Source organism: Rhipicephalus sanguineus, chromosome 1, assembly GCF_013339695.2.
Source record: "Rhipicephalus sanguineus isolate Rsan-2018 chromosome 1, BIME_Rsan_1.4, whole genome shotgun sequence".
Taxonomy (NCBI): domain Eukaryota; kingdom Metazoa; phylum Arthropoda; class Arachnida; order Ixodida; family Ixodidae; genus Rhipicephalus; species Rhipicephalus sanguineus.
In genome coordinates this window covers 25,823,765-25,850,112 of record NC_051176.1, presented here as the reverse complement: position 1 = coordinate 25,850,112, position 26,348 = coordinate 25,823,765, and the positions used below count along the sequence as shown (strand labels likewise).

General features: G+C 47.8%; 1 protein-coding gene across 2 annotated transcripts in view; it reads right to left on the bottom strand.

Moving 5' to 3' along the window:
* Nucleotides 1-1,312: 1,312 nt before the first annotated feature.
* The window catches only part of LOC119389872 (aspartate--tRNA ligase, mitochondrial), a 338,524-nt gene continuing 313,488 nt past the window's right edge, over nt 1,313-26,348 (bottom strand). The window contains exons 18-19 of one of the 2 annotated variants that reach the window (XM_037657287.2): nt 10,792-10,963; nt 1,313-1,624 (exon numbers count right to left, since the gene is read on the bottom strand). In XM_037657287.2, coding sequence (XP_037513215.1) covers nt 10,803-10,963 — 161 coding nt within the window. In that variant the 3' untranslated portion in view covers nt 1,313-1,624; nt 10,792-10,802. The remainder of the gene's footprint in view (nt 1,625-10,791; nt 10,964-26,348) is intronic. The other variant, XM_037657295.2, reaches the window with a different exon arrangement.

Here is a 26,348-nt window from a genome sequence, read left to right as displayed (position 1 = left end):
CTTGGTAGACACCGAGCGAGGCTCCCCGGACCTGCAGCACCTCACCACAGCAGTTCCCGGTGCACCGGCAGCACTTCTTGGCCGGACGGCGGCAACCCACACGACAGTCCCCGGAGCGCCACGTCATCAGTTTGGCCAGGCGGCACATAGAAGCAGAGGCCGAGGCGGAGGCCGTAGACCTGCCAAGCTCGATGGCGACCGGGTTACAGGCGACGGAGACGAGCGGCTTGTCAGGCGAACACTGATCGGTGATTGCAGGGACTAACCGAGAACGTCGACGGCGAGCGCGACGCAATACGGACGACGAAGCATCGACTTCGACGCCGCGCCGTCCGTACGACAAGGGGGCTCCATTTTGGACGCTACCGACAGGCCAGTGTCGCCAGACTATTAGGATAGACCGAGACTCAGTTTAAGTTAAGAATTGTTTAGATCAATTTTACTAACATGTATTTTTGATTATGTGCACTTTTGAGTGTTCTTTTTTTTTCCTGTGTTGTGTGAGATAGTCTGTTTGCCGTGCCACCACGGTCTCCCGTCTCTCTCAATACCATGCACATTGCAAGCGCTCCCGAGATAACGTGGCAATCCACGAGCACAGTGAAAGACTATTTAAAATAAGTGTTTTTGCCCGCGAAGGCTACCCTGAGGAAATCGTTTGCAACAGTGGGCCTCTGTTGACTTCACGTGAATTCAGTACCTTTCTGCAAGACAGGGTCATTTGTCTTTTGCATTCGTCAGTATACTGCCCCCAGGCGAATGGACAAATAGAACGGTTCAATCGGACTTTTAAAAATTTGCACCATCTCCCGCTAAAGGGAACCATGTGTGGATGCGAAGCAGCGGGGACGGGTAGCTTGAGCGGGAGATGGTGTAATTTCTTTTCTTGCGTTCTCGAGCCTGTGCCTTCCTCTGGTGTAGAATCAGCACTGTCTTCCAGTCTCCATCCAGCTCCCGCTGCGTGGAACTGCCGGCGTCCGAGGTATTCGACTCCCGCAAAGTCGCAAGATCATGTGCGTCTGCCTCTCTGCAGTCCATGCATTGGTGTCGTCGTGGGATTCTTCAGCGAGGGAAGGAGAGCACGAGCGCTTCGCCTCTAGAGCCACAGAAGCAGAGGCGGCCATCGGCCGCTCGTGCCACGTCAAGACGCCGGAGGCGTCGCTGCTGCCTACTCGTCGCAGGATATAATCAGGCGCGCGAGAGGGGGAGTGAAGAGGGGGAGAGGGAGTGGAGAGTGGGAGTAGAAAGGTGTGTGGAGAAGGTTTGCGCATGCGCAGTAAGGGTGGTCACGCCGCACACCGGATTTAACTCCGCTATAAGATGCTTCGCATATAAAACTTTATTCAAGTTTCACTCCTCGAAGGACGACCCCTCCGACAAGCAGTCACGGACTACCTTGCTATTTGCAGGGTTACTCCACAGGCAACCACTGGGGTTGCCCCTGCAGTTCTGCTGCATGGTAGATTGCCCCGAACCAGGCTGGATGTCGTTGGCTTCTCAGCACCAGCCTTTGCTGAAGAACCGGCTAAGGAATTGGCGCGACTACGTCGTAGGGTCCGGCGTCCACAGCAGAGCAGCAAGCGGTACACGGACAAGAGGAGAGCTGCCAAGGAACCAGGGATAGCTGCAGGCGACATTGTTCGTATCAAGAAACCATCCGTTCGCTTTAACTCTTTCATGCACAGAACTGCATTTTTGGCAGGAAACAGAGTTTGATGCAAAAAACGGGGAATTCTTTTTGAGAAAATGACTTTCTAACAAGCAAAAAAAAAATTGGCACCTTTAGTTCAAAAGATATGAGGTGGTCACCTCAGGTGACCACCATGCAGTAAGGGTCTACCAGTCAGTTTCGGTGCAAGGCTGCAAAACAGTGATTTTTTTCCCTTCAGGAGCACGGGGACATTGTATATACCATGCATCCATCTCAAACTTGAAGGCTTATTAAAGTTTTTCGCAAAAGTTCTCCTCTAAGTACCAATAAAAAAATAATATATTACCAGCCTTCTAAGACCCTTCATGCACGGTGGTCACTCTAGGTGATCACCAACTTGAGCGACACAGTGCTCTGTGCTGACTGAGTACAGCTCTTAATTTCTGGATTCCTTGCTATTAGCTACTTATACGACGTGTTGTCCTAAGCTATCAACTTAATAAGAACCAGACATACTATCATTTCTGTAAAAATATCTCGGGTCCATCGTGTAGCGCGCCTTGAGGACGACGGCAGCCGGATGAAAACAGACGTAACCCGTAACGTTGAAACCCAAACGAAGTGGCATGATCTCTGTCACTATGTTGAAAGCTTTAGAAACGTGCCGTATAAAATCTGACGCGAGGGGCTGGTGTGCTTCAAGAGAAAAAAAAATGAAAAGGTGGCAACCGGGGGTGACCACCGTGCCGGAAAGAGTTAAGGGAGACTGCTCCTTCTGCTCACCAACTAAAGTGTTGGAAAGGAAGGGATCTGCTTCTTACAGACTTTAAGACGGTCGTACGTGGAATGCCTCCAAGCTTTCCAGGGCTCTAGAGGGGGGTGCGTGTCACCAGCCGCAGCTACCTGTGCCGCAGTTCACGGTTCCGGTGCCACAGCCTGCATATTTTGTGGGACAGGTCCTTACAAGTCCAAACGTCGGGGTGGCCTCACTATACGACCGCTGCGACTCCGTGTCACAGTTTCCTGTGGCGTTACGCTGCACAGGTTCTTGCTGCGCCGCAGGTTGAAAGTTCCCGGGAGGGGCCGGTGGAGATGCTGCTATTGAGCAGGGCTCCTTTCTGTCGAATGAGGCACCAGGTGTCGACGATTACGCTGCAGGATGCCTCTGGGGGTCTAAACAAAGCAGGACCGCGGACGCTGGGCCTGTGAGTGCACTTCACCACTGCAGCAACCCATACACAGTCTCCAGGACTTAGAAGGGTTAGCTGGCTTGAAGCCCGACGGCGATTGTAGTTCTTCGCTTGCTGTGCCCTGTAACCCGTATCCTTTTCCCTGAAGCTCGTATGGCATGGTAATGCCGGGGCCAGTTGTTCCGGTAGTCGCGGGAGACGAGTTTGCAATTTCCTTCCCACCAGGGCTTGGGCCAGGGAAGTGCCATTCGAACCGGGCGTGTCACGGTATGACAGTAAAGCTAGGTCAGGATCAGGCCTTTTGGAGAGCAAGTCTTTCACCGTGCGCACCATACGCTCCGCCTCTCCATTGCTCTGGGGGTACCTTAGGCAGCTGGTCTCGTGACAGTAGCCATATGACTGTGCAAACTCGTAATACAAACTGCGGCCCGTTGTCGGTCCGGACAACGTCTCGTATGCCAAAACGGGCAATAATATTGAGATCCAACAGACAATAATGCCAACGAAATTATAGGCGATGTTATTCGTTGTAATTAGGGTAAAGTGGACGAAAAGATAACTTGCCGCCGGCAGGGACCGAACCTGCGACCTTCGAATAACGCGTCCGATGCTCTACCACTGAGCTACGGCGGCGGTCATCCCCCCGTCCACTTTATGGGGTAGATATGTGCACCTAAACCCAGGAGTGTTAGCGCCAGTCGCAGCCATGGCGGCGAGTGTGGAACACTCTTTTTCTGCCTGTTGGCGTCACGTGGCACGTGATCTTTTTACGAGCTGGCAGTTAAGCAATAACAACTCGCATACTACCTGAAGGCATCAAGTCTGCCAGAACGAGACCCTCGCTATGAATGAAGGAAAGACGATGACTTTTAAGGGCTCGCTTCTTAGACACAATAATATTGAGAAATAAGAGACAATAATGCCAAAGAAAGTATAGGGGATGTTATTCGTTGTAATTAAGATAAAGTGTGCAGAAAGTAAAGTGGACGAAAAGATAACTTGCCGCCGGCAGGGACCGAACCTGCGACCTTCGAATAACGCGTCCGATGCTCTACCACTGATCTCCGGGGGCGGTCATCCCCCGGGCAATGCAGCTCTTGATTGCCGAAATGACTGGTGGTGCCGTGGTGGACCCCACAGAGACTACTTCGGGGAACCTGGAATAATAATCGACAATCAGGACGAATCGCGCCCTGTAAGTTGAAACAGATCGTTGCCAAGGTGCTGCCATGGCCTGTCAGGTATAACCGCTGGCAACATAGACTCGGACCGCTAAACTCGAGTCTCGGCGCATACTCCACACTGCGACACCATATGCTCAACATGCATATTACAGTTAGGCCACCAAACAGACTCCCTGGCCCGTTCTGGGCAGCGGCGCACACTCCCTGATGCCCTTTGTGTAAGAGGGCAGGAATGTGCTGGAGCAAGGCTGAAGGAATGACAAGTCGTCGGTCCAGCAGAAGAATGCCGTCGTATATGCTCAACCTGTCTCTCTCCTTCCAAAACGGAGTGGCCTGCAGAGGAACCTTGTTTTTATCTGGCCATCATTTTGTGCAGTAGGTCATGACCGCAGAGCAATCTCCATCTTGGCTTGATGCGTGCGCACATCTTCTAAGCGTCTTGCTACCAGAGGCGGTTTTTTCTTAAACACTTCGCCGACGAAAAGCTCTAACGTGTCTACTATGCGGGCAGCCGGCAATTCAGAGGGAGCTCGTTACAAAGTGTCTGCCGCAGCCAAGTGGTTCCCAGGCAGATATTTCACCATATACTGATAACGCATCAGTTTTATTCGCATTCGTTGTATGCGAGGTGGCACGAGCTCTAGGTCTTTGTTACCAAAAAGGGTGACCAGAAATAGATGGTCTGTCTCTATTTCGAAGGTGAGGCCGCTAAGGAACTGATCGTATCGTGAAATGGCCCAAGTCACGGCGAGACACTCCTTCTCTGTCTGACTATAGCGTGCTTCTGTCCAAGTGAGCGCCCTTGAAGCGTACGCTACAGCCCGCTGAGTGCCTTCAGGCTGGTCCTGTAGGAGTACCGATACCAGACCGTAGGAACTGGCATCCGCGGATACTACTGTATGCAGGAATCGTATTTTGCCAAGCATGTGTCGGAGCTCAGCAGCAACTTTAGTTGTGAGAAGGCTGTTCCTTGACTGGGACCCCAAGTCCGGGTGCTGTTCTTGTTAAAAAGGGAACGAATGGGCTCCGTAACGTCGGATAAGTGAGGTATGAAGCGTGCGACGTGGTTGGTCATTCCAAGTAACCGTCGTACTCCACTAACGTCGGTCGGCAGCGGCAGGTCCCCGACGGCCTTAACCTTATCTGGGTCTGGTGAAATCCCGTCCGCTCCAACCACTACACCAAGGAACTTCACTGAGTTGACCAGAAACGCGCACTTCTTTTCGCTGAGGGTGACACCCTCTTCTTCCAGGCGGACCAGGATGGCATTCAGGTGCTCGTCGTGCTCCCGACAATCTTTTCCGAAGATTAGAATGTCATCAATCATGTTCACGGCTTCAGGCAAGCGCTCAAGGATCCTTGAAATTAACTTCTGGAAGTACTCTGGTGCCGTGGCAATACCAAAAGGCAGTCTTAGAACAACACCGACTGAAAGGCGTGATAAAAGTCGTGAGTTCTTGGCTGTCGGCACTCAGCTTCACCTGATGGAAGCTAGACCACGCATCCAACTTGAAAAATACCCGTGCTCCACCGAACTGGCCAAGAATCTGTTCCACCGTTGGCAATATAAAGCGCTCCCTTTCAATTACTTCATTCAGCTTCGTCAGATCGACGCAGATCCTGGAGCTACCACATGACTTGGGCACGAATATGAGTCCGAAGCACCACTCGGTTGGCGTCTCTACCTTCCTTATGACATCCTGTGACTCCAATTCATCCAGCTCGTTGACAAAGTCGTTTAACGGAATTGGAATCCGCTTTGGGGCACTCAAGGAAAATGGACGAACGCCGGGTTTGAGGTGTATGCGGTATTCGGCTTGCCCAAATTGTCCCAGTGCTTGGAAAACTTTCTCTTTAGGGGAATGAACGCACTCGGCAGAATCCACGAACTGAACGACCCCAAGGGCTTCAATTGCAGGCAGCCCAAGAAGGTGTGTACGTTGACAGTCAACCACATACAAGGCCCTGCACTGTGGCCCTGCAAGCCACTGTAAAGTTGCTTTGAAGGTACCGAAAACGAGAAGACTCTGTTCGCCAGGGCCTAAGACCTCCCCTTCAACGGCATCTAGCACCCGCGGTCGGCCTGGGAAAGACGGCGAGATTACAGATACTTCTGTACCAGAGTCCATCTCAAACACGGCCGGGTGCCCGTTGACAAGTATTTCCATGTACCTTGCCTGGCATGAATCTATGTTGTGAAGTTCGATGGAAGCGAGCAGGTCATTTCTGTTCTTCATAACAGACTTCGGCAAAATGCCCTAGCTTTCTGTAGTAGTGGCAGGCCGATTTTCTAGCCGGACAGTCTTTTCGAGGGTGCCGCTGGAGCCCGCAAAAGCCACACAATAGCGCAGCCGGGTGTTCAGACTGGTAGTGAGAACGGGACGAAGGGGTGGGTGTATCGTTTCGTGGAGCCGAATCGATGTTTAGCGATTCGGCAAGGGCATTATCCACAGTCGATCTTTCGCGTGATAACCGCTCTTTCTCTGCGTCCTCGTGTATGTGGGCTTGGCACAGTGCTTCTTCGGCGGTAAATTTTGTGCACCGGCACAATTGATCAGACACCTGCTCGTCACTTATGCCTACGACGAATCTGTCGCGAACAAGTCGGTCCTCGACAAGCGGGCTGTTGTAGCTACAGAGCTTCACCAGGTTGCGTATCGCCGTAGAAAAGATATCCACAAATTCGCCTGGCTGCTGAGTGCGGCGGGGAAAACGACGGCTTTCGTATCTCATTTACTGGATGCACGAAGTGCGAATCCAGCTTTTCTTTGACAGACATGAAGGAAAGCGCCTCCGGGGCCGAGACCCCCCAAGGAAGAAAGGATGGTTCTGGCTTGCGGTCCCATGCAGTAAAGATGTGTCCGTACCTGGGCCTCGTCGCTGGCATTGTGCAGGCCGGCCACGAAGGCGTAGTCCTGGAACGTTGAAATCCACGTTGGCCATTCTCCCGGGATAGAAAACGTTAGGTTTCCTGGTGGACGCAGACCAGATACGCCTGCGAGAACGTTGCTCGCTTTGGCTTCGGCGGGGGTGGATACCGCGTCGTTAGGCAACATGTTGCATTAATGGCGGAATCCCACCGCTGTCACCATGTTCAGCCCAGATGCCGAGAAACGAGGCAGACTGCTGGCAAACGGCAACCGAAAAAACTTTATCCCCTCTCCCCAACTCCCCTTATATACGATGGATGGATGGATGGATGCTATTGAGCGGCGGTGAGAAGTGTGCCACCAGGCTCGACAAAAAATTTTTTTTTTCCTTTTTTTTGTTGGCCTAATGCCTCTATTTTAATAAAATCTATCTCACTACAGGAAAAAAAACATAAATTCTCAGCCCAGTTCTCTGCCCTTTACGGCAGACTGTCCTTATTTTTCCCAATATTTATTTTTGTCCTTTCTCTCAAATTTTCTGCCACCAATATTCTAACCATCTCCATGTTACGTCCTCATTCTTTCACCTTTGTTCAGGTTATATGTTAAGTGACAACTGGCTTTTTGTTCTCTTCACATGCGCAAAGCTTAGAGAGATTGGTCCCCCGTTTTGCGGTGCTCGGTTGGCCGCTATCTTGGGCTGCACTCTCAATCAGCAATGGTCGTATTTTGTGAGCACATGCGAGATTCACAGATTGGTCACGTGTACGGGTTCCTGGTTGAAATATCTGTTCCTTGCTTTCTAGAAATTAAACAGTTGGCAGTTCTGCACTCGTGGTGTTCTCTGTGTTTTCTTGCTTATGTCCTGGTCATTTCGCGCAGTTTAAGAACGTCTAAGAGTATGGTAATTTACTGAAGTTTGTGCGGGAATGTATGCAGGATTGATAACAATGAACAAAATTTCCAAAATGAGTGTGGCATATCTGTGTGGCATATCTCTAGAACTACTAACCGTGTATTTGGACTCGACTTTGGTTGCTTGGAAGGGTGATGTTTATAAGCAGAGATCTGGCGTGTGTATAGGTTCCTGGGTCACGGCCATACTTATTGAAATTTTCCTGAGCAGGATAGGCCGTCACCTAGCAGTAGCTCTAGATGGCATCGTGCTGAATATAATGCATTATATGGACAACTATTTTGCCTTCGTCGAGGGGAACGCAAGCGCCAATACTAGAGACAACGTGCTCAAGGTATTCAAGGAGAAGGGTTGCGGTTTGAGCTTCACTTCCCAAGTTCCTAGGGAGGGTTGCATCCAGTTCCTGGACTTGAGTATTGCAACAGAGCGTGAGCATAGCTCCTGGATGTATTCTCCGAGGTCTGTGAAGCCAATTAATTATAGATTTCAGGTCCAACCACTCCAAGTTAGTCAAAGATGGGATAGCCACGTCTTGTCTGGTGTCTGCTTTGCGTAAGTCTTGCCCACATCGAATGATGGAAGCTTTTTCTAATCAAATCGACCGACTAGAACAGTCAAACTATCCCGGTAAAACTTTGGCTTTCCTCAGCGAACTAATATTGAAGAGGTTAAAACGTGAAGGGGTGATGCGATTAGAGGCTCATGCTAAAGATAGGCCGGTCGTCAACCGTCAACTTTTCTCACCGCATGAAAAAGGTAGAAAGTAGGGGGTGTGCGAATAGTGAATTTTGGAACCGAATCGAATACGAATCGAATAGTGATGACACCGAATCGAATACGAATACTAATTGAATACTTTTCGAATAGTTTTCGAATAGTAAGACAACCATTCTCAAAACGGTCCTAGAACTCCGCAGCGTTTTTTTTTTTTCGTTTTTTGAAAGAAATATTCACGAACTTTCACCAAAGAGCGTTGCGCTTACTTTTAACTGACTCAAAATACCACAGTTATGAAATCTGAGGTAAGCTCGTATACAGCAGCGACCACAACCTTCGAAATATTTCTAACTGTAGGTTGAAATAAAGCAGTGACTGCAGATGCTTTGTCGCCTGCTTTTAAATAAAACTGAGACATAAAATCTAAACAATTGAGAACCGAAGACTACGCATACAGCTAAGGCGGTAATGAAACACATAAACCTGCCATCGCAACCTGGTCCTCGGCACTGAAGGCATGTAGACATCGGTGTTGAAAGCTGTATCTGCAAGAACAATTTACGCAAACACAACCCTTGCATCTATTGCTATTCATGAACTATTCATGAAGCTGAATGCAGGTGCACCTTCAGTTCTTACAAGATGACGACAGGAACTGATTAACGCGATGCAGAGTCAGCATAGTAAAAACTGAGCGAGTATGGAGCTTTCATAAAAAAAAAAACGCCTTCATCCGGTAATCAATATAGCGTCGGTAGTTTCGTAAAAGCTTGGGCTGCATGTATACTGGTAATTTAGTGATTAAAAGAAGAAAAATGGCCTTTAACTATTCCAAAGTATCATTGTTTTGGGGTTCTCCCGTCGGCGCTAATTATTCGAAAAATATTCAAAAAATATTCGGTATTTCGAGTATGTACTATTCGATTCGAGTACCGAATCGAATAGAATGCTATTCGATTCGTTATTCGAAATTTTCGAATATTCGCACACCCCTAGTAGAAAGTTGTTCTGGTATCAATGTAGTGTTTTTCGCTAGGAACAAGTTAGGTCACATCTGCGCAGCAGTTGAAAGTAAAGTTGAGGGTGGCACGAAAAGATGGAGTGAGTGTGATGTGAACCACTGGGACAGGTTAGTTGAGTGTGGAAAATCGGTAGTCTATTGTATTCCCCTGTCGTGTGGGAAGTGTTATATCGGTCAAACTGGACGCTGTTTGAATAACCGATTCACGGACCATAGAAGCTCGTTGAAAGAACAACCTTCTTCTAATCTCTGCCTACATTGTAAAAATTGTAAACGCCATCCGTTAAAGGAGTCCCGACACAAAAATTTTCGCCCCGCGTTTTTTTGCTGCAATGTGTTGCTGGGGGCCTGTTAGTCACAACACGGCACATCGTTTGCTGCAGCACGCGACAGATAATTAATTACAAGCTCCTCATTACCGACACACCTCAGTTTCGGTTTGACAGAGCTCCAAAAACGACAAGCCGCGGGGTGCAACTATCACCACCTAGCGAGTGAAACGCTCGGTCACGTGAGCACACAGAACAGTGAGGCATTTCCGCGCGGTCTGTCGTCGTCGGGCTATGGTCGGGCTCATTGTGTCTGATGGCGACGATTTTCTCGCGGCGGGGATGGAAGGAATTTTCGACGTGGCGAATCACTTCAGGTTTGACGCGCTGGCGAGGAGCGATTCGTCGGGAAGCATGTCAAAACAGAAATGGCGGCTACGACGTCATCATAACTTGTACCGGCTGAAACGTTTACGTAGGGGAAGTAGGGGGGTCACCTCGGGTCACCTCCGATGGTGTCAATGCACCAGGTGCGGCATATAATGCTAGATCGCGCTCGCGAACTTCAAAACTCATATAAAATACCTTCCAAGCTTTATTCGCTGTCGATATTTTGCAGATGGTACACGCACGTACACGGGAATCGATCCAGCAGGCTATCTCGGCCGCGAAATTTTGTGTCAGTACCCCTTTAATAAATATAAAACCAAAGTGTTGTTGAGGCTCAAAGATAGGACTGCGCGAGAGATTGTTGGGGCCTTCTACATTCATAAGTCCGGTGACATGTGCGTGGCAAGGCCATCGGTGAACTTGAGATTGACTATCTAGCCGCCAACCTGTAATCTTAAGCACGTGTCTGCATTTTTATATATTATATGGGTATTTCCGAGAAGTTTTCAGTTGTTAGTCTGCGCTTGTCTCGTGGTTTCTTTCCTTTCTTTGCGCAAATACCATTCACAGAGGTCTTACTTACTCATTGCAGGGTCATGCTGGTGCAGGGCCCAAGTGGTAGAGCTGCCTCTCGTGTGGACTGATGGGTGTTGGTGAACCACCCATCAGATCACGACCTTCTGCTGACTTTGGAAAGGCAATTACGTCCCGTATGCTGGGCGCTCCACAGGCTATACACACCAGTCTGTCTAAACCTGCGGGGAAATCAATGCACTCTGTTTTCATTGTGTTGAAATTCATTTCACCTGCTGGGCACAAGTCCGGTGTCTCGATATAATGAAGTTGCATCGGACACCAAAGTGGCTTCATTACATCCGAAAATTCATCATAGGCGTATATTTGCAACACTGCCTGAATGGAAAGACTATTTACCATTTACTTCATTATAACCAGTAATTTGTTGTACCAGTGTTTGTTACATCGAGGTTTGACGGTACACTCCACAGGGTTTGCGCAAATGGGACAAGAAGCACGAGTCTCATAAGCAAATCAGTTCCCGCAAGGTGGCGGAAGGGTTAAGAAAGGGAAAATAGACAACCACCCGTTTGTAGCCCGAAGTAGAGCACTGCAGGGGCTCGGGCTTACCCGAAAACCCGAGCCCGGCCCGGCCCGTGGGCCGGGCTGGGCAAAGTAGTTCTCAGAACGGCGGGCTCAGGTCGGGCCGGGCTTGGACTTTGCTGGGTTCTTAAATGGACACTATAATGAAGCACTGAAGCGGTTTAGACTGATAAAGTGAAGTCTAAGAACTCGAACATCATTCATTTCACGATCATACGTTTATTATCAGACGAGAAAATCAAGGTCATAATTCCATTTTTTAAATTTCGCAATCTCGGAGCGTGACGCCACGGATTTCAAACTGTATTTGTCGTATTTGGGGACATTGGCTCTATAAAATTTCCTGAAACTTGGTATGTTAAGTCTATGGTCCCCTCAGAGGTCAATGTACTTCATTTTTAGTGATTAGGGAACTACGTAGGCCCCATTAAACGCCGTCAGAATCGAAGATGTCACGGTGTCTGCTGCGCGAACTTAAACGGGCGTCGCCACCCGCATTTACCTTTTTGCGCGTTTTCTGACTTACCAAGAGTCCTTTCCCGGCGAGCGTGGTGATTTAGGAATTGCTAAAGAGTAATTTACTGATAATAGAGAATTTGTTTTTCTTTCTAGTGCCCCTTCATGTTTGTTCCACATACGTTGTGCATACATACATATATGTTTCACATTTTCTCTCTCGAAAAAAAAAAACGTTTTTTTTTTATGTGGGGCAAGCTATTTAGAGAAATTTTATTAAAGACAAGTAGTGAACTTCTTTTGCTCTTTGCATATGGGCGGCTACTTGATTTATCTTAAACGGGCGAGCTAAAAGTAGATATACGAGCCACTTATATAGTTAAAATGTCGTTATTCTGTGCTTTATTTGCATTCGTTATGATTTTATATCCCAAATGTTATTCTGTAATCGCAGTAATAAATGTAATATAACAAATATATAGATGTAACTCATCGCAAGACCGATCAGCTCCAAAGCGAGGAAACGTTTTTGAAGTTTCCAGACCTCCACTAAAACGAAAGGACTGCACGGAGTCTCGTTACATAGAATTCCTATACAGAGACATGCTTTTCCCAAGGCTTCGTCATGGCCCCCAGTGGTCATGTGACGCGAGATGGACGTGCACAGCCTGCTTGGTGCACCCAATTTGTTAACATTTGAACTTTCGCCTCTTTCCGCTATATCAGGGGTCTCAAACCCATCTCAGCTAACGGGCCGCATTCACCAAAATTTACTCCCGTAAGGGCCAGGACAGTAACGCAGCTTAAAGCGCGGGGGGGGGGGGGGGGGGGCTAGGTCATACCAAATGTCAGCTAACGTTGCCATTTAAAAGAAGAGCTTTCCCATATGTCACATAGAGGTCGTTTCTGAAGGGTATTTGGCGGCAGGATTCCAACATATCGATACCTATCTTCAACATGACTAAAATCAGGACGCCGATTTTGAAATATAAGAGTTTTGTTTCACAGTTAGGTATAGTGTGAGAGCTACATGACACTGCCACAACACCGTTGGAATGTGCAGGAATAGCACAGCTTCAAAGAGCATAAGGCGTGAGGCAAAATATATTCGCTTGACGAAATATCAGGCTTGAAAAAAGACAATTACGTATTCCGTGCCGGGTGATGTCCCTTAACCTCGAACCATAGGCATTCAATGAATAAGCGTCGAGAAGCTTATTCGCGCCTTTATTACCAAACTGTAACGAACACCAAAAATAGATCTAAATCGCTTCGTCCACCTCCTGCCAGTCCTACCCGCGTAGTGCAGTGGTCACCTTCTACCAGTACAACATCGTGAGGAAGGCATAAAGCATTATGATACGGAAGAAAAGAAGAACGCAGTGCAAGCCGTGCATAACATACACTGCTGAAAAATGCAAGCAGAAGCCCTCAAAAAGGAGTTTTATAGGTGATACTGAAGAGTGTGACGACGTTCGGGAACGATAGAAATGAAAAAAGCTGCACAGCTACATTCATTCTGCAGAGGTCCACAAAGACATCCTGAATCTGCTCCATTGGTGGAAGTTAAGAACAACGACTGCCGACGCCTTCACATTTCGCAAGGCAGATGTGCATCCCTGCGGCTAGCGCATGCAGTGCGAGAAACTTTAGCGTGGCAGGATATGTAATACAACGGTGTATGGCGTGCTTAAAGCCGGAATCTCTAGATAATTTGAATTTTTGCACAATAACACGTGAAGGAATAAACTATAAAATATGCCACAAAAGACTTATAGACTGTATATAGTAGCCGTGGTGACATGTGAAATATATATGATATATGAAAAGAATGCTACCAGAAATACATTTTTCGTCCTTTCGGCTGCCTACATGTATTTTTAAAAGTACACGTGGTGCACACGGTTCGTTATAATTTTTATGTAGGTTAGTGTACATACAACAAGGTAATAAACTTGGCTTTCTTTCTCCATTTTGCTGTGGCAAGGTACTATCATGTTGAAGACGTGTTACATATCCAGAAGGGCGCATGATTGGCTTTGTCGTTAGAGCATGTTTTAAGCTTCAGCAAAGAGCGCAATCAGAGCGTTGTGTTCTCTGTCTCCTCTGTTTTTATTGCGCTTCCTATCGAAACTGAACTCATGCTGCAAATCACTTTCCTTGCTGCAATATTTGCTACAAAACGCTCTTGATGATCCCCATTGCATTAGCAAAAAAAAAAAAGTTATAGTATACCATTGCCGAACAGACGTTCATTGTACCCAGTATGTCCACTCAACTCTTTCCTCCGTGAGCCCCTTTTTACACGAAATTACCGTAGGTTAAAGTAGAATTGTTAGCGAAATATTCGCCAACAAAGCGTACATATTTGCAACTTAAAACACTTTGTTGTAGGTTATATGTCCTGGCGACACCACCTATATTATTGGCTCGGGCCTCTGTTGGGCCTGATCTGCCGTCGGGCCGGGCCGGGCCGGGTAGGCAAAATTTCTTCTCGGGTTTGGGCCGGGCTTGAGCCGCGTATTGAATCACCGGGCCGGGCTCGGGCGGGTAAACTTGAACGAGTTCCGGGCCCGGGCCGAAAATCACGGCCCGTGCAGTGCTCTAGCACGAAGTCACAAGGAAATCCACAAGGAAATCCATACGGATTTCTCAGAAATAAAGCCTCTTTGTTGGCGAAAAATTTGTCCTGTTCCGGGGATCGAACCAGGACGAATCGGGGATTTTTCGGCAACTAAGAGGCTGTATTACTGAGAAATCCGTATGGATTTCCTTGTGGCTTCGTGCTACAAACGGGTGGTTGTCTATTTTCCCTTTCTTGAGTGTCATAAGCGTTCCCCATTAAAGGGGCAAAGTCTCACCGAGCGCAAGGGCTGTGAGCCATGTGGGCACCTGAGCGACTGATGGCTTGGCCACATGATAACAGATGTGCATTATGTGTAGCTAGCTTGAAATCCAGGGTTTGACCTAATCCCGTTTGGTCGGGAGGAGACGCTGTAGAAAAGGAATAAACGCCGACCACAATAAAAATACAGGAGTGCGCTTAACTGGGCTGGTTGGTACATGATTAAGACGTGAGCAAACAGCGCTAAACACGGCACGGAGAAACAGCGCTTGTGTCTGTCCTTCTTCTCCATCCCGTGTTTAGCGCTGTTTGCTCACGTCTTAAACAATAAAAATACTTTAACACAAATATGATGTTTGCAACACTGTATGAACGGAAAGACTATTCACCATTTACTTCATTATAACCAGTAATTTGTTATATCAGTGTTTGTTACACCGAGGTTTGACGCTACACAAGGCTCCCATGCGGGATCCAAAACGTCTTGTCTGTTTTAAAGTGTTTTTATTGTGGTCAGCGTTTATTCCTTTTCTACAAATAGCTAGCTTGTGCTAACACTGTGCTACCCATTTGCTTTACTTTCAGGCATTGACATGCTTTAAAGATCATCTTCTGCACTCTGCAGCTTTCTTCGGAACACAGAAATAAATAATGTCAGCAATCAAGTCCACAGTGGTCAGTGTATGGTATATATTATATACAGCAAACTCTTCACCATTTGAACTCTGATAATTCAAACTTTCGGTTAATTCAAACAAATTTTAATGTTTTGGTTGACTCGCTATGTTTTCAATGTATTTTAAAGCCACTTAATCCAAGCTGCTCCATTGCATAAATTCAGTTACCGTATTTACTCGAATCTAGGCCGGCCCCGATTCTAAGCCGACCCCCAAAATTGTCAAGGCCAGAAAAAAAAACTTAATTATTGTGCTCGAATCTAGGCCGACCCCCCCCCCCTTTCGCACATCCTTTTTTCGAAAAAAAACATCGGCTTAGATTCGAATAAATATGGTACTTTTTCCGTGTCCAGGCCTGAAAATATCTGCTGCGTTTTGTTGCTTCTATCTGAACATTTGAGTGTTTATGTCACTAACAGCTCAAATAAAGCCGATTGCCTACCTACAGAGCAGCCAAACTAGCCAAACCGTTTGCACCAAAAATCACATGTTGACAGAGGACGAAACAAAAAAAAAAAAAATTGCGGCGGACTGAGCCAAGTCTTATGCGGTGTATCTATGTATTTTGAGTAGTCGTGTTCATATTGTGGACTTAGTAGGCACGTTCACTGCTCTGGCATCTAAAGGGTAGATCGCTGTCTGATGCAATGCTGGCACTAACATTGCAACACAGACATCACTTTAATCAAAACGAAATGTAAGCAGGATTTATTGGCATATTCCTGCGGGGATGAGCAACACTATACTATAGAGTGGGTCACATAAGTACAAATGTAAGTGTTTGTGTGCTACGTTAATATCGCCAACTATTAACAAATGGTATGCCTTTCTTTGGCGAATCCACAAAGTTTTCAATGTCTACTTTCGCTGTCCTGGGTTGATATAGACTGCGAATCGCCTGCGGTGCATACCCGCATACCATGGGCAATGGTATGCGGTCATGGCCCGGGCTATCGTAGAGGTTGCCATAGGAGTCCCGGAATAGGGACCCTCCCCGTTTTCTTTGAACTTTAATAAAGGAATGTTTTCATCATCATCATCACGAAAATTCATAACATATGCAACATGCAGGTCATGTTATTCATGTCATGACCTGTCAGTCATGTTCATCATACATTGATACCCTTCTATGCCATTTTTGGTACGCATATACCAAGTTAAAGAGGCGACCACGAAAGCACGCAGACATAGGCATGCATGCAGGCAGGTGGGCGGGTGGGCAGGCAGCCGAATGGACGGATATATTAGTTAATCTCTTACCATTTAGATAAAGAAGTGATACCATTTGTGTCTCATTACCAAGCGATTTTACGTACAGTCCATGTAGAGAGAAACAAAGCCATTGCACAAAAAAGCCCAGTTCAATTCGGAACATCCGATTTGCACTTGTTCACTTGATTGTATCATTTCGAACTTTCATCAGACCCAACACCAGCATGCTCTCAACCAAAATCACCTAAAATTAATTAAATTATCACTGTGCAGCAGTGTCTTACCTCTTTCTCTCGTTTCCCTCTTGTGCACTTACAATGCCCATCGTGTAAGAAGGTACTACTCAAGACTGGGAACTTGTCGAATAAAAGCATGCAGTGATAGCAGTACTATACTGCAACAGGGTGGCTACTTGGGCTGGTTGCAATGGTATTGCATTCTAATAGAAAAACACTTTCTTTGTGCGCAGAATATTTGAGAAAAGAAGTCAGATAGGACAGAGCGCACACTTACAACCAGTTTATTGCTCAGATGGCGCGAAAATATATACAATCACGAGGGCGAGGAGATGACACATAGAGAAAGGGGAAGTGACGGCGCACGTGCAAGAAGATCTTCTGTCGATGTCTAAATAAGCGCTGTGTTTTTAAGGTGAATCTTATTCACGTCTTGAAATCACGTTTCAACTAAGAATTTACTCGTATTCATTATCCAACAAGTTGATAGACGGGCCACTTGCACACACAGTTCCTGCCTTGCGAATCAAAATAGCTTCGTGTATTTCATGTGCCCTCTTGTCTCTATATCTTGCCAGTACTTGGCAATCATCAAACATGGGGATGCACCCACACTTGGCACAGTGACTTGCCAAGTGACTGCCCACGGATCCGCGCGCGGGATTTGTGTGCTCCCTGAGGCGATCGTTCAGACAACGCCCCGTCTGACCGATGTAACATCGACCACATGATAAAGAAATGCAATACACAACTCCTATAATACATTCTACAAACATTTTTGCATGCTTCTTATTACACCCAACACTTGAAGAGCCTTCGGAGTTCACTCTTTTGCATAGGGACCCTAGCTTGTTTCTTGCCGTAAAAACAACCTTCATCCCTGCTTTTTCAGCAATTCTTTTTAAGCGGTGCGAAACTTTGTTTCGGACGAACCTAAACCAAACGTTTCTGCCACATAATTATGTGCACAAAGTTATCACTCTGCCACTAACTTGACCATATATCCAGCCTGTAAAACTGTATGAACTGCACGCACGAAGCCAGTAAACGTCACCCTGCCAACTTGGTTTAGCCAGCTCACGGCAGCCAACATCGCTCCGACGCTGATGCAAACTTGGAGGCCATGAATAGCCGCATCAGCGTTCAGTAGTGTTATGATCGGACTTCACGGCTTGGCGCCGCTGCATCGTGGAAATTATTTGGCGGCATCTGCTCTGCTTTCTGTATCGTCAACGTTCCCCGAAACGCACCAGATGCGGCGACAACACTGCAGATGTGTCCTGAACCCTTCAAGGCTGTCAGTGCACCTCGTCAAGCGCTTTGGACACAGTCGGCTGAGTTTGACGGTTTTATGGCCTGGAGATAAACTATTTGCAGTCGAGGTGGCTCGGAAGAGGCAGTCACTTGTGCACTGCTTTGTTCAGCATTATGCGAGATGCACCGGACAATCCTGGAGATAAACTATTTGCAGTCGAGGTGGCTCGGAAGAGGCAGTCACTTGTGCACTGCTTTGTTCAGCATTATGCGAGATGCACCGGACAATCCTGGAGATAAACTATTTGCAGTCGAGGTGGCTCGGAAGAGGCAGTCACTTGTGCACTGCTTTGTTCAGCATTATGCGAGATGCACCGGACAATCCTGGAGATAAACTATTTGCAGTCGAGGTGGCTCGGAAGAGGCAGTCACTTGTGCACTGCTTTGTTCAGCATTATGCGAGATGCACCGGACAATCCTGGAGATAAACTATTTGCAGTCGAGGTGGCTCGGAAGAGGCAGTCACTTGTGCACTGCTTTGTTCAGCATTATGCGAGATGCACCGGACAATTAGCCGAGCGCCTCAGATTCCTCATCGGGCACTTTCCCCACACTACGCGGGGTCTTTGTGGCTTTGTGACCCGACCGGCAGCTGGCTGTCACTTGCTCTGGCGACGCTATCGAGGCAAGGAAAGACAACAACTGACAACACGGCCAGTTTTCAGGAATGGGCGCCACGGTGATCACTTCATTGTGTGTACAGTGCCCTATTGTGTCTTTTGTTGACCTCCCGGGCACCGTCCGCTGAGCCAGGTGCGTCGCTTCTCTCTTTCCTGGGGTGGGAAGGAGGCAGTGCTTGACTTTTCCTTTAGGGGGCGTAAAATACAATTTCAAGTTATACATGTTTGTTTTTAAGCAAAACGAGCCTACCTGCGAGGATTTCTTCTCCTGCCAGTAGATTAACCACATCGCTGTTGGGTGACACTAGCGGTCATTCTTTCACAATTTTCAACATCAAATTATAAATATAATTCCTTTTTTATGGGGCAAAAGCATGCTCGTTGCCGCCGATCTGATGAACGATCTTCTCATTTTCACCACAATCAGAAAATATTTTCTGAGCGGTAGACAGTCCCTTTAACGTTCTCAAGCATTGTTCTCAAGCAAGCTCTAATTAATGTTGCGTCTAGCAAAGACAAACAATCTCTTAAAATTCCCCTTCTTTCGTTCTAACTCTTGCGTCGCACATTTGCGGTGCTTCCTCCTCGGTGCGCCCTGAACATTGTCCTGCTTAACTGGGTTGCAGCCAAATACAACCAAATTAACGAGTGTTTGATGCCATCAAACAATGCATATGCTTGTTGGGACCACAGAACAAGTCGGAATGATCCGATTTTCCAAATTAACAAGCTTTCAATGCTGTCAGTGTCACTACGTGGTCACATAGTGGCACTGCCAATAGCAGCGTTTACATTCGAACTAAAAGCAGATTTTACACTGCTATCGAACCACAAATATCCTAATTATCTAGAGAAACCTTTTAAGTATCATTATTTGTTCACACAATTGTGAGGTGTTGCATGTGCCACTGTAGGCACAGTAGTGAGGTGTTTTAGGCACTGTGCACTCGAACCTACAAGATGTCTTGGGTGCCCACACTGGCAGAGTTTGCAGGCATGTCTACTGCACCTCATATAGCTCACTATAGTCACAGGTACATTGCCGTCGAAGCGTCAGGACATAAATCTAAAGGCAATCCAAGCATCAGTCTGGAACTTACGGGCCACACAGCGCACGACGACGACGTGATAAAGTCGAGGCGGAGGGCACCAGCATCGATGGCTGCAGTAATGCTTTTTTTCTGCCTTTTTGCTCGCTTTACTCGCCCAACGCGTGCGTGTACACGCTACAGGGATGCTGAGCAGACGACGCGGCGTGGATGAATACATTGTGAGGGATTTTCGTCGTTTCTATTGGCTAAGGGGCCCTGTAGCTTCCACAGTGCTGAAGGGAACTTCTAAGATAGAGCATAGTTCGCGGTGTTTTCTTGTGCTTGCCTCCTTGTCGGTGTGCTGTTGCTCGCCACGTTTGCCCTGTGCGTGGCCGCCTTGTTCAGTAAGTTAAAGCGATTCCTGAAACCATGGCGAAAATACGTGTTTGTGCTCGTAAACTTCCATTGGTTTAGCCATGGGTCTGTATGACTGAATGTACGTATGTAGTGAAGTACCAGTTCTGCCGGGCATCGCGAGCATTCTTAAGTGCCGTAAGATTGTGCGGATTTTATTCATATACTATTGCCGTGTCTAGCTCGCATTGTGGCTGATAGCCTGATAGCTCAACAGCGGAAAACAAAGCAGCAGCATAAAATTAAAGCGTTTAAAAAAATGGCTGCAGCTTGGCTCGGCTAGGCCCGGTTATGCAAGCGAAAGCTTGCTTACTTGGTTATGCTTGTTTATCCTTGTAGAGGAAGCACAGTTTGCCAACCGAACGTTCTGTACTGCATGCACTCACTACAGTCGTTTCGTCAGTTACGGAAGTTGTTGCCGCAGTCGACGCCAGAATCGCCAGGCCCCTATACAGCGCGCTCCTTGCGTTTTCACCTCAGACTCTGAGGAAGGGCATCCGGAGGGTAGACAGACGAGAAGGCGAACGCATTCGCTGTAGGCTCGAGTGCAACTGCAACGCCACAACTAAATTTCGCGCGGTTTTTCATGGGCATAGAGTTTTTTACTATAATACCTAGAGGGGAATCTGGTGCTAGTGTCTATGCAGGCTCCTTGAACGGCACTTCAACCACCATGGGAATAATGGGAAGTACAGGCTTCAGATGGATTAGGTTCTTGAGATTCGCAACGCTTGTTTGCCCAGTGTAAAACAAAGTGATATGAATATATTTCCCGTTAAAACTTGCTTCATTCTTGTGTACATAAAACTTATTACAAAAAGTATGCGTGACCGTGAGAAGGAAGTGAAACCTGGACAAATTCAACCACAAGGGTATGCATTGCTCTGCAATTGTGTTACAGATTTGGCATCATCAAATAATGAATTATTTTTTTACGACACTTGAAAACAAACACGCTTGCTTTTCTCTTGAAAGTACGCATTATCTATTTATGGAACTAACAGTACTGTATTGAGCGAGAAACACAACATATCGTCTGTTGCGATGCCAGGTGCGTCTGTCCATGTGGTCTGCCTCCAACGCATCTCTCATTTTGTTAAGTCAGAGGAGCATGACAGTGCGTCTACTTAGCTTCGCCGTCGTTTTGCAGCCGATTTGAACGAGTTTTGGCAAGGTGCTAATAAAAAACTGAACTCTATGCAATTTCCTGCACTGGCATGGGACTCTACATCTATGCGCAGCGCTGAGTGCACGACACTTTACTAAACCTGTCATATACAACCTGTAAAGCTGCAACAAAACAGCAAATCAAGAGATCTAGCGGTCTTCAGCCTCTTTGAACAACAAAGGTGCTGCTTGAGTGCTTTGAAACGCACCCCACTACCGACGCCTTGCAAAGAACGAGACTTAAACTGTAGAAAAAGATCCGTAGACAGTTCGCTAGCTAACACAATCCAATCTGAAGCCTGTACTTCCCATCATTCTCATGGTGGTTGAACGATTGCAGTGCCAGTTTCCTCTCTAGGTTATTGTATGAAACTCTATGAGGGTATCCATTCTTGGATTCAAGACCACGCGGAGATACACAGCGAAACTCGCTCGACTACGCCAACAAAGCATTCGCTTTAAAAAAACTATGCTAAGTGCTGGCGCTTGGTCGTCGGAACAGGTTTCGGTATAATTTACAATATTCATATAGACTTCTTTCAGCGCAAGAGCAAAATACTCGCACGATATGATTTTGCCAGCGGTATTGCACTGGCCCAGCGTGTTGAATTCCGTTCAGTTGGTTTCGCATCGCCACGGTACGTGCGCCGCGCAGCCCACGTGCTTTTCGAGCCGGAGAGAGCAACATACGTAAACAAGAGAGGAGAATCTGCCTAGTCAATATGGCCGACTTCCGGCTTCACTGAGAGTGACGTCAGGGCCCCTCCTCAGGGGCCGTATTCTGAAACGATCGCAAAAGGCGACAATAGACCCTTTTCATAAATACGCCACCTGATGGTGAGCTTTTCGTCAGTTTCGCTTCGCAAAGGCGCGTGGGATAGCCCGCGACATCGTGAGGGCATGGAAAGCGAGCCGTCAAATGTGTAAGTGCTGTGAAGTTTGTGTTGGCGGCTAGTTCTCCGTGTCACCCGCTGAAATTTCACCGTTTGCGTGCTTGAACGAGCTCTTAGTACTCTCCGTTGGTATTTCTGAGGTGCTTCCGATGCACAATGAGCAACATTTTGTACCCTTCAACGGGTTGGACGAGCAGTTTTGCTCGACTGCCACGGTTGCGGGACCGTGACCACAGCCAACTCGCGTGCGCGCCCGGACCGGGAAAAAAAGGCTCGCCGAAGCTAAAAACTTCTCGCCGAAAGCTACGAACTACAAACTTCTCACCGAAGGAAAGGAAAGACGTCACTGTCGCGGAAGTATGCGACCGCCGCAACCGGTGAAAATCCTGTCTGCCGCAAGCCACACCACGCAACTATTTTCCAGACGCCACGCGTTGGGTATATTTGTATGCAGTGACGTAGCCAGGGGGGGGGGGGGGCACACCGAGCCCGTGCGGCCCCACCCCCCGAAAGTTTTTAGATGCGAGGTATGTTAAGGCGGAGCTCAATCCGGTGGTGGTGTGCGGCGTGACCACCCTTACTGCGCATGCGCATACCCTCTCCACACACCTCCTCTCCGTTCACCCTCTCCCCTCCCCCTTTCCACTCTCCCTCTGAAACGCAGGCTAGACATGCCGAAATTCTCTCCTGCGCAACGCCGCGATGAGCTCGAGCGCATGCGCGTCCCCTCCCCTTCTCTCTCCACTACTACGCTGCCCCCCTCTCGCCCGCCTGTCGACCGCGTTCCCCGCTCGCCCTGTGAGAATTAACGGCCAGGCTAGATGGAAGATATAACGTGCGTAGCGTCCCTCTTCGCGTTCCACGACGCTAGGTCGGTAGCATGCCCAACGAACGCCAACGGAACGCGATCGTGCAAGTGCTCCGGCTTCGCATCGCCTCACGGTCCCCTTTAGCGGGAGGTGGTGTAATTTTTTTGCCATGGCACACAGAGCACAAAATGACACTCGACCACATCTGCCTGCCCAGCCCTCACTTCAGATCAAGGTGGTGCCCCCCCCCCCCGGAAAAAATTTCTGCCTACGCCCCTGTTTGTATGAACTAAATGAACGGTACGAAACTTCATTTTTATTTTTCTGGCTGGCTTGACGAACCCTCGCAGTACTTGTGCACAAACAATCTATCGATCGCAATGCACCGCATGCAGGCACTCGGGAGAAGACTATTCATTCGTAAAAGCAAGGCCACATGGCGCTGTGAAATAAGCACGTCCGTTTCTGTAGCGCGTTTACAAAACGGCGCCCTTCCGCCCGTTCGTTTGACATCACGTACGGAGAGAGAGCACGTGCGTTTGTTCTTCAAGTTTTATCGCGTACCTTGCGATGTTCTCATCACGATATCCTCGATGGTGGCACATGGGAACGCAGCACGTCTGCACCATTGCAGCACGCCGTCTCTACGAAAAACGTTTGACAGTTCACGATTCGGCGGTGCTGAAATGTCACGCACTGGCACGTTGCCGAAGCCTGCGTCGTCTGCTGCTGTGCCCTCACAATGGCGGCAGCCTGTAGTTTACGTGCGCGGCGCTAGGGGCGCCCTTTTTCGAAAAGGGTTCGTTTAAAAAAAGCTGATTCGTTTAAAAAGGTCGCCCCGGGGATTCCCCCAGTGAGTAAAAGTACGCAAAGGAGTGCAACCGACGAAGATGTAGTACTAGAGAATTTCAATTGGAAGAAGGCCGAAGGAAAAATTCCTAAGCGCACTACTCCGGGCTTAGATGGGGTTCCCGTCAGCCTCATTAACGAACTCGGACATAAAACTAAAGAAGCACTGCTGAAAGCCGTAGAAAAGTGCTTACAGGAGAGGGAAATACCAGACAGTAGGCGAAAAAGTAGAATGAACCTAATCTATAAAGGCAAGGGAGAAAAGGATAACATTCGCTCGTATAGACCGCTAACCATTACATCGGTGCTATAAAGATTGGCGATGCAGGCAGTAAAATTAAAAATAGAAGCGTGGGTAGAACAAAATAATATTTTGGGAGAACTTCAGAATGGATTTCGAATTGACAGGCGGTTAGACGATAATCTGTTTGTTCTTACCCAGTGTATAGAAATATCGAAAATAGAAAACAGGCCCTTATACGTAGCTTATCTAGATATTACCGGGGCGTATGACAACGTTAATCAGGAAATTTTGTGGGATATACTGAAAGAAGTGGGCATAGGGGACGACTGTATACAGCTTTTGAGGGAAATATACCAAGAAAATACAATGATTGTTCGCGGGCCAGTTGGTACATCTTGAACATGAAACAGCGCGCTTAGACAGGACAGAAAGTTACAAGAAGCACACAGACACAGCGCTGACTAACAACTGAGGTTTATTTTCACGAAACGTGAAAAAGGGTTGGGGAGAAAAAGAAAAAGATAAAAAGAAAAAAGAACGAAAAAGAAAGGAAAAAGAAAAAGAAAAAGGAAAAAGGAAAACCACGTCCCAGCACCAGCACGGCGAAGCGCCCCCCCCCCCCCCCCAAAAAAAAAAAAAACAGGTTTTTTACCCCAACTCCAGACTCAGCTCCCGAGAAAACTGAGTTCTTTTTGTGACAGGCCGACAGACGGAGAGCTGATACAACCCTCTCCTCGTTGGTGAATTTCGAAGGCTTCCCGGAGCTCTCTTCTCAGCTTGTCTGAATACCGGCCCAAGACTTTGCACTGTTCGAATGCAGGTCGGCAAGCGCACTCAGAAACGTGGGCGGCTAAGGTGCTCCCGGCGGAATTCCGGACGTCACACGCGTGTTCACGTAGGCGATCATTAAGGCAGCGCCCCGTTTGCCCTACGTACGAGCGTCCGCAGGACAATGGAACCTCATACACCACCTCATCCTTACACGCAACAAACGGCTTCGCGTGCTTCTTGGTGCAAACTCTCTGAGCGGGATGACTGCAATTCACTTGTCGGCAGAGCTTGCTTAGTTTGTTGGGGGCCGAAAAAACCAAATCAACGCCCGATCGCCCTACTATTTTTTTGAGCCTGTGGCTAACACCATGAATGTAGGGGACAACTGCCATTTTCCTTTTTTCTCTGCGGGGCTCCTCTCCAGGTGGTCTTCGGAACTGTCTCAAAAGCTTGTAGCCTATGCTGCAAAGAAGCGAGTCCGGATAACCAGCCAGGCGCAGACGGCGTGTTTGTTCATCAAGGCTCTCTTGGACGCGGTGGAGGCAGGTTCTGCTCAACGAACTCTTGAGGGCAGACATGGCCACTCCCCGCTTGACAAGCTTTGAATGTGCCGATGTGTATGGCATGAAACCTTTTTATGACCGAGGGGCACAACTCCAACACAAATGCTCAGCACTCAGATGTAGCCTCAGATCCAGGAACTGAAGTTTGTTGTCTGAGGGTAGCTCCTTCGTTAGCACAAAGTCCCCCAATTTTTCTGCGAAAACTCGAAGAATGTCGTCAGCATCTTGTCCATTCTCTTGCACCTTGTGGATGATAAGGTAGTCATCCACAAACCGGAATACCTTTTGCACTGTGCTGCCTTTCAAAGACGTATGAAGGTCTCTGTCATGGCGGGCTAGAACAAGGTCACTCAGCGTAGGTGCGATGCATGAGCCAATGCAGACTCCCTTGTTTTGGATGTACACTCCTTCTTCGAATTTTATGAACGTGGAGCGTAGGTAGAAGGACAGCAACTCCATAAAGCCTTCAACGTTGATCCCGCACTCATTTTGAAAACGGATGGCACCTGTGCTGTCAATAGCCTCCTCAACTGCTTCACAAATGGATGCATGTGGCAGTGAATAATATAGATCTTTCAAATCTATTGAAAAAGCACTCACCGCTTTGGGTTGCTCGGTTTCCAGGTAGGCGGAGACATCTTGCGCTTTCCTAACAAGGAACGGGTCATCGACGGATAGGGGCGGTTCCTGCAGTGGTCGCTGGCCTTGCTATCCGTCGATGACCCGTTCCTTGTTAGGAAAGCGCAAGATGTCTCCGCCTACCTGGAAACCGAGCAACCCAAAGCGGTGAGTGCTTTTTCAATAGATTTGAAAGATCTATATTATTCACTGCCACATGCATCCATTTGTGAAGCAGTTGAGGAGGCTATTGACAGCACAGGTGCCATCCGTTTTCAAAATGAGTGCGGGATCAACGTTGA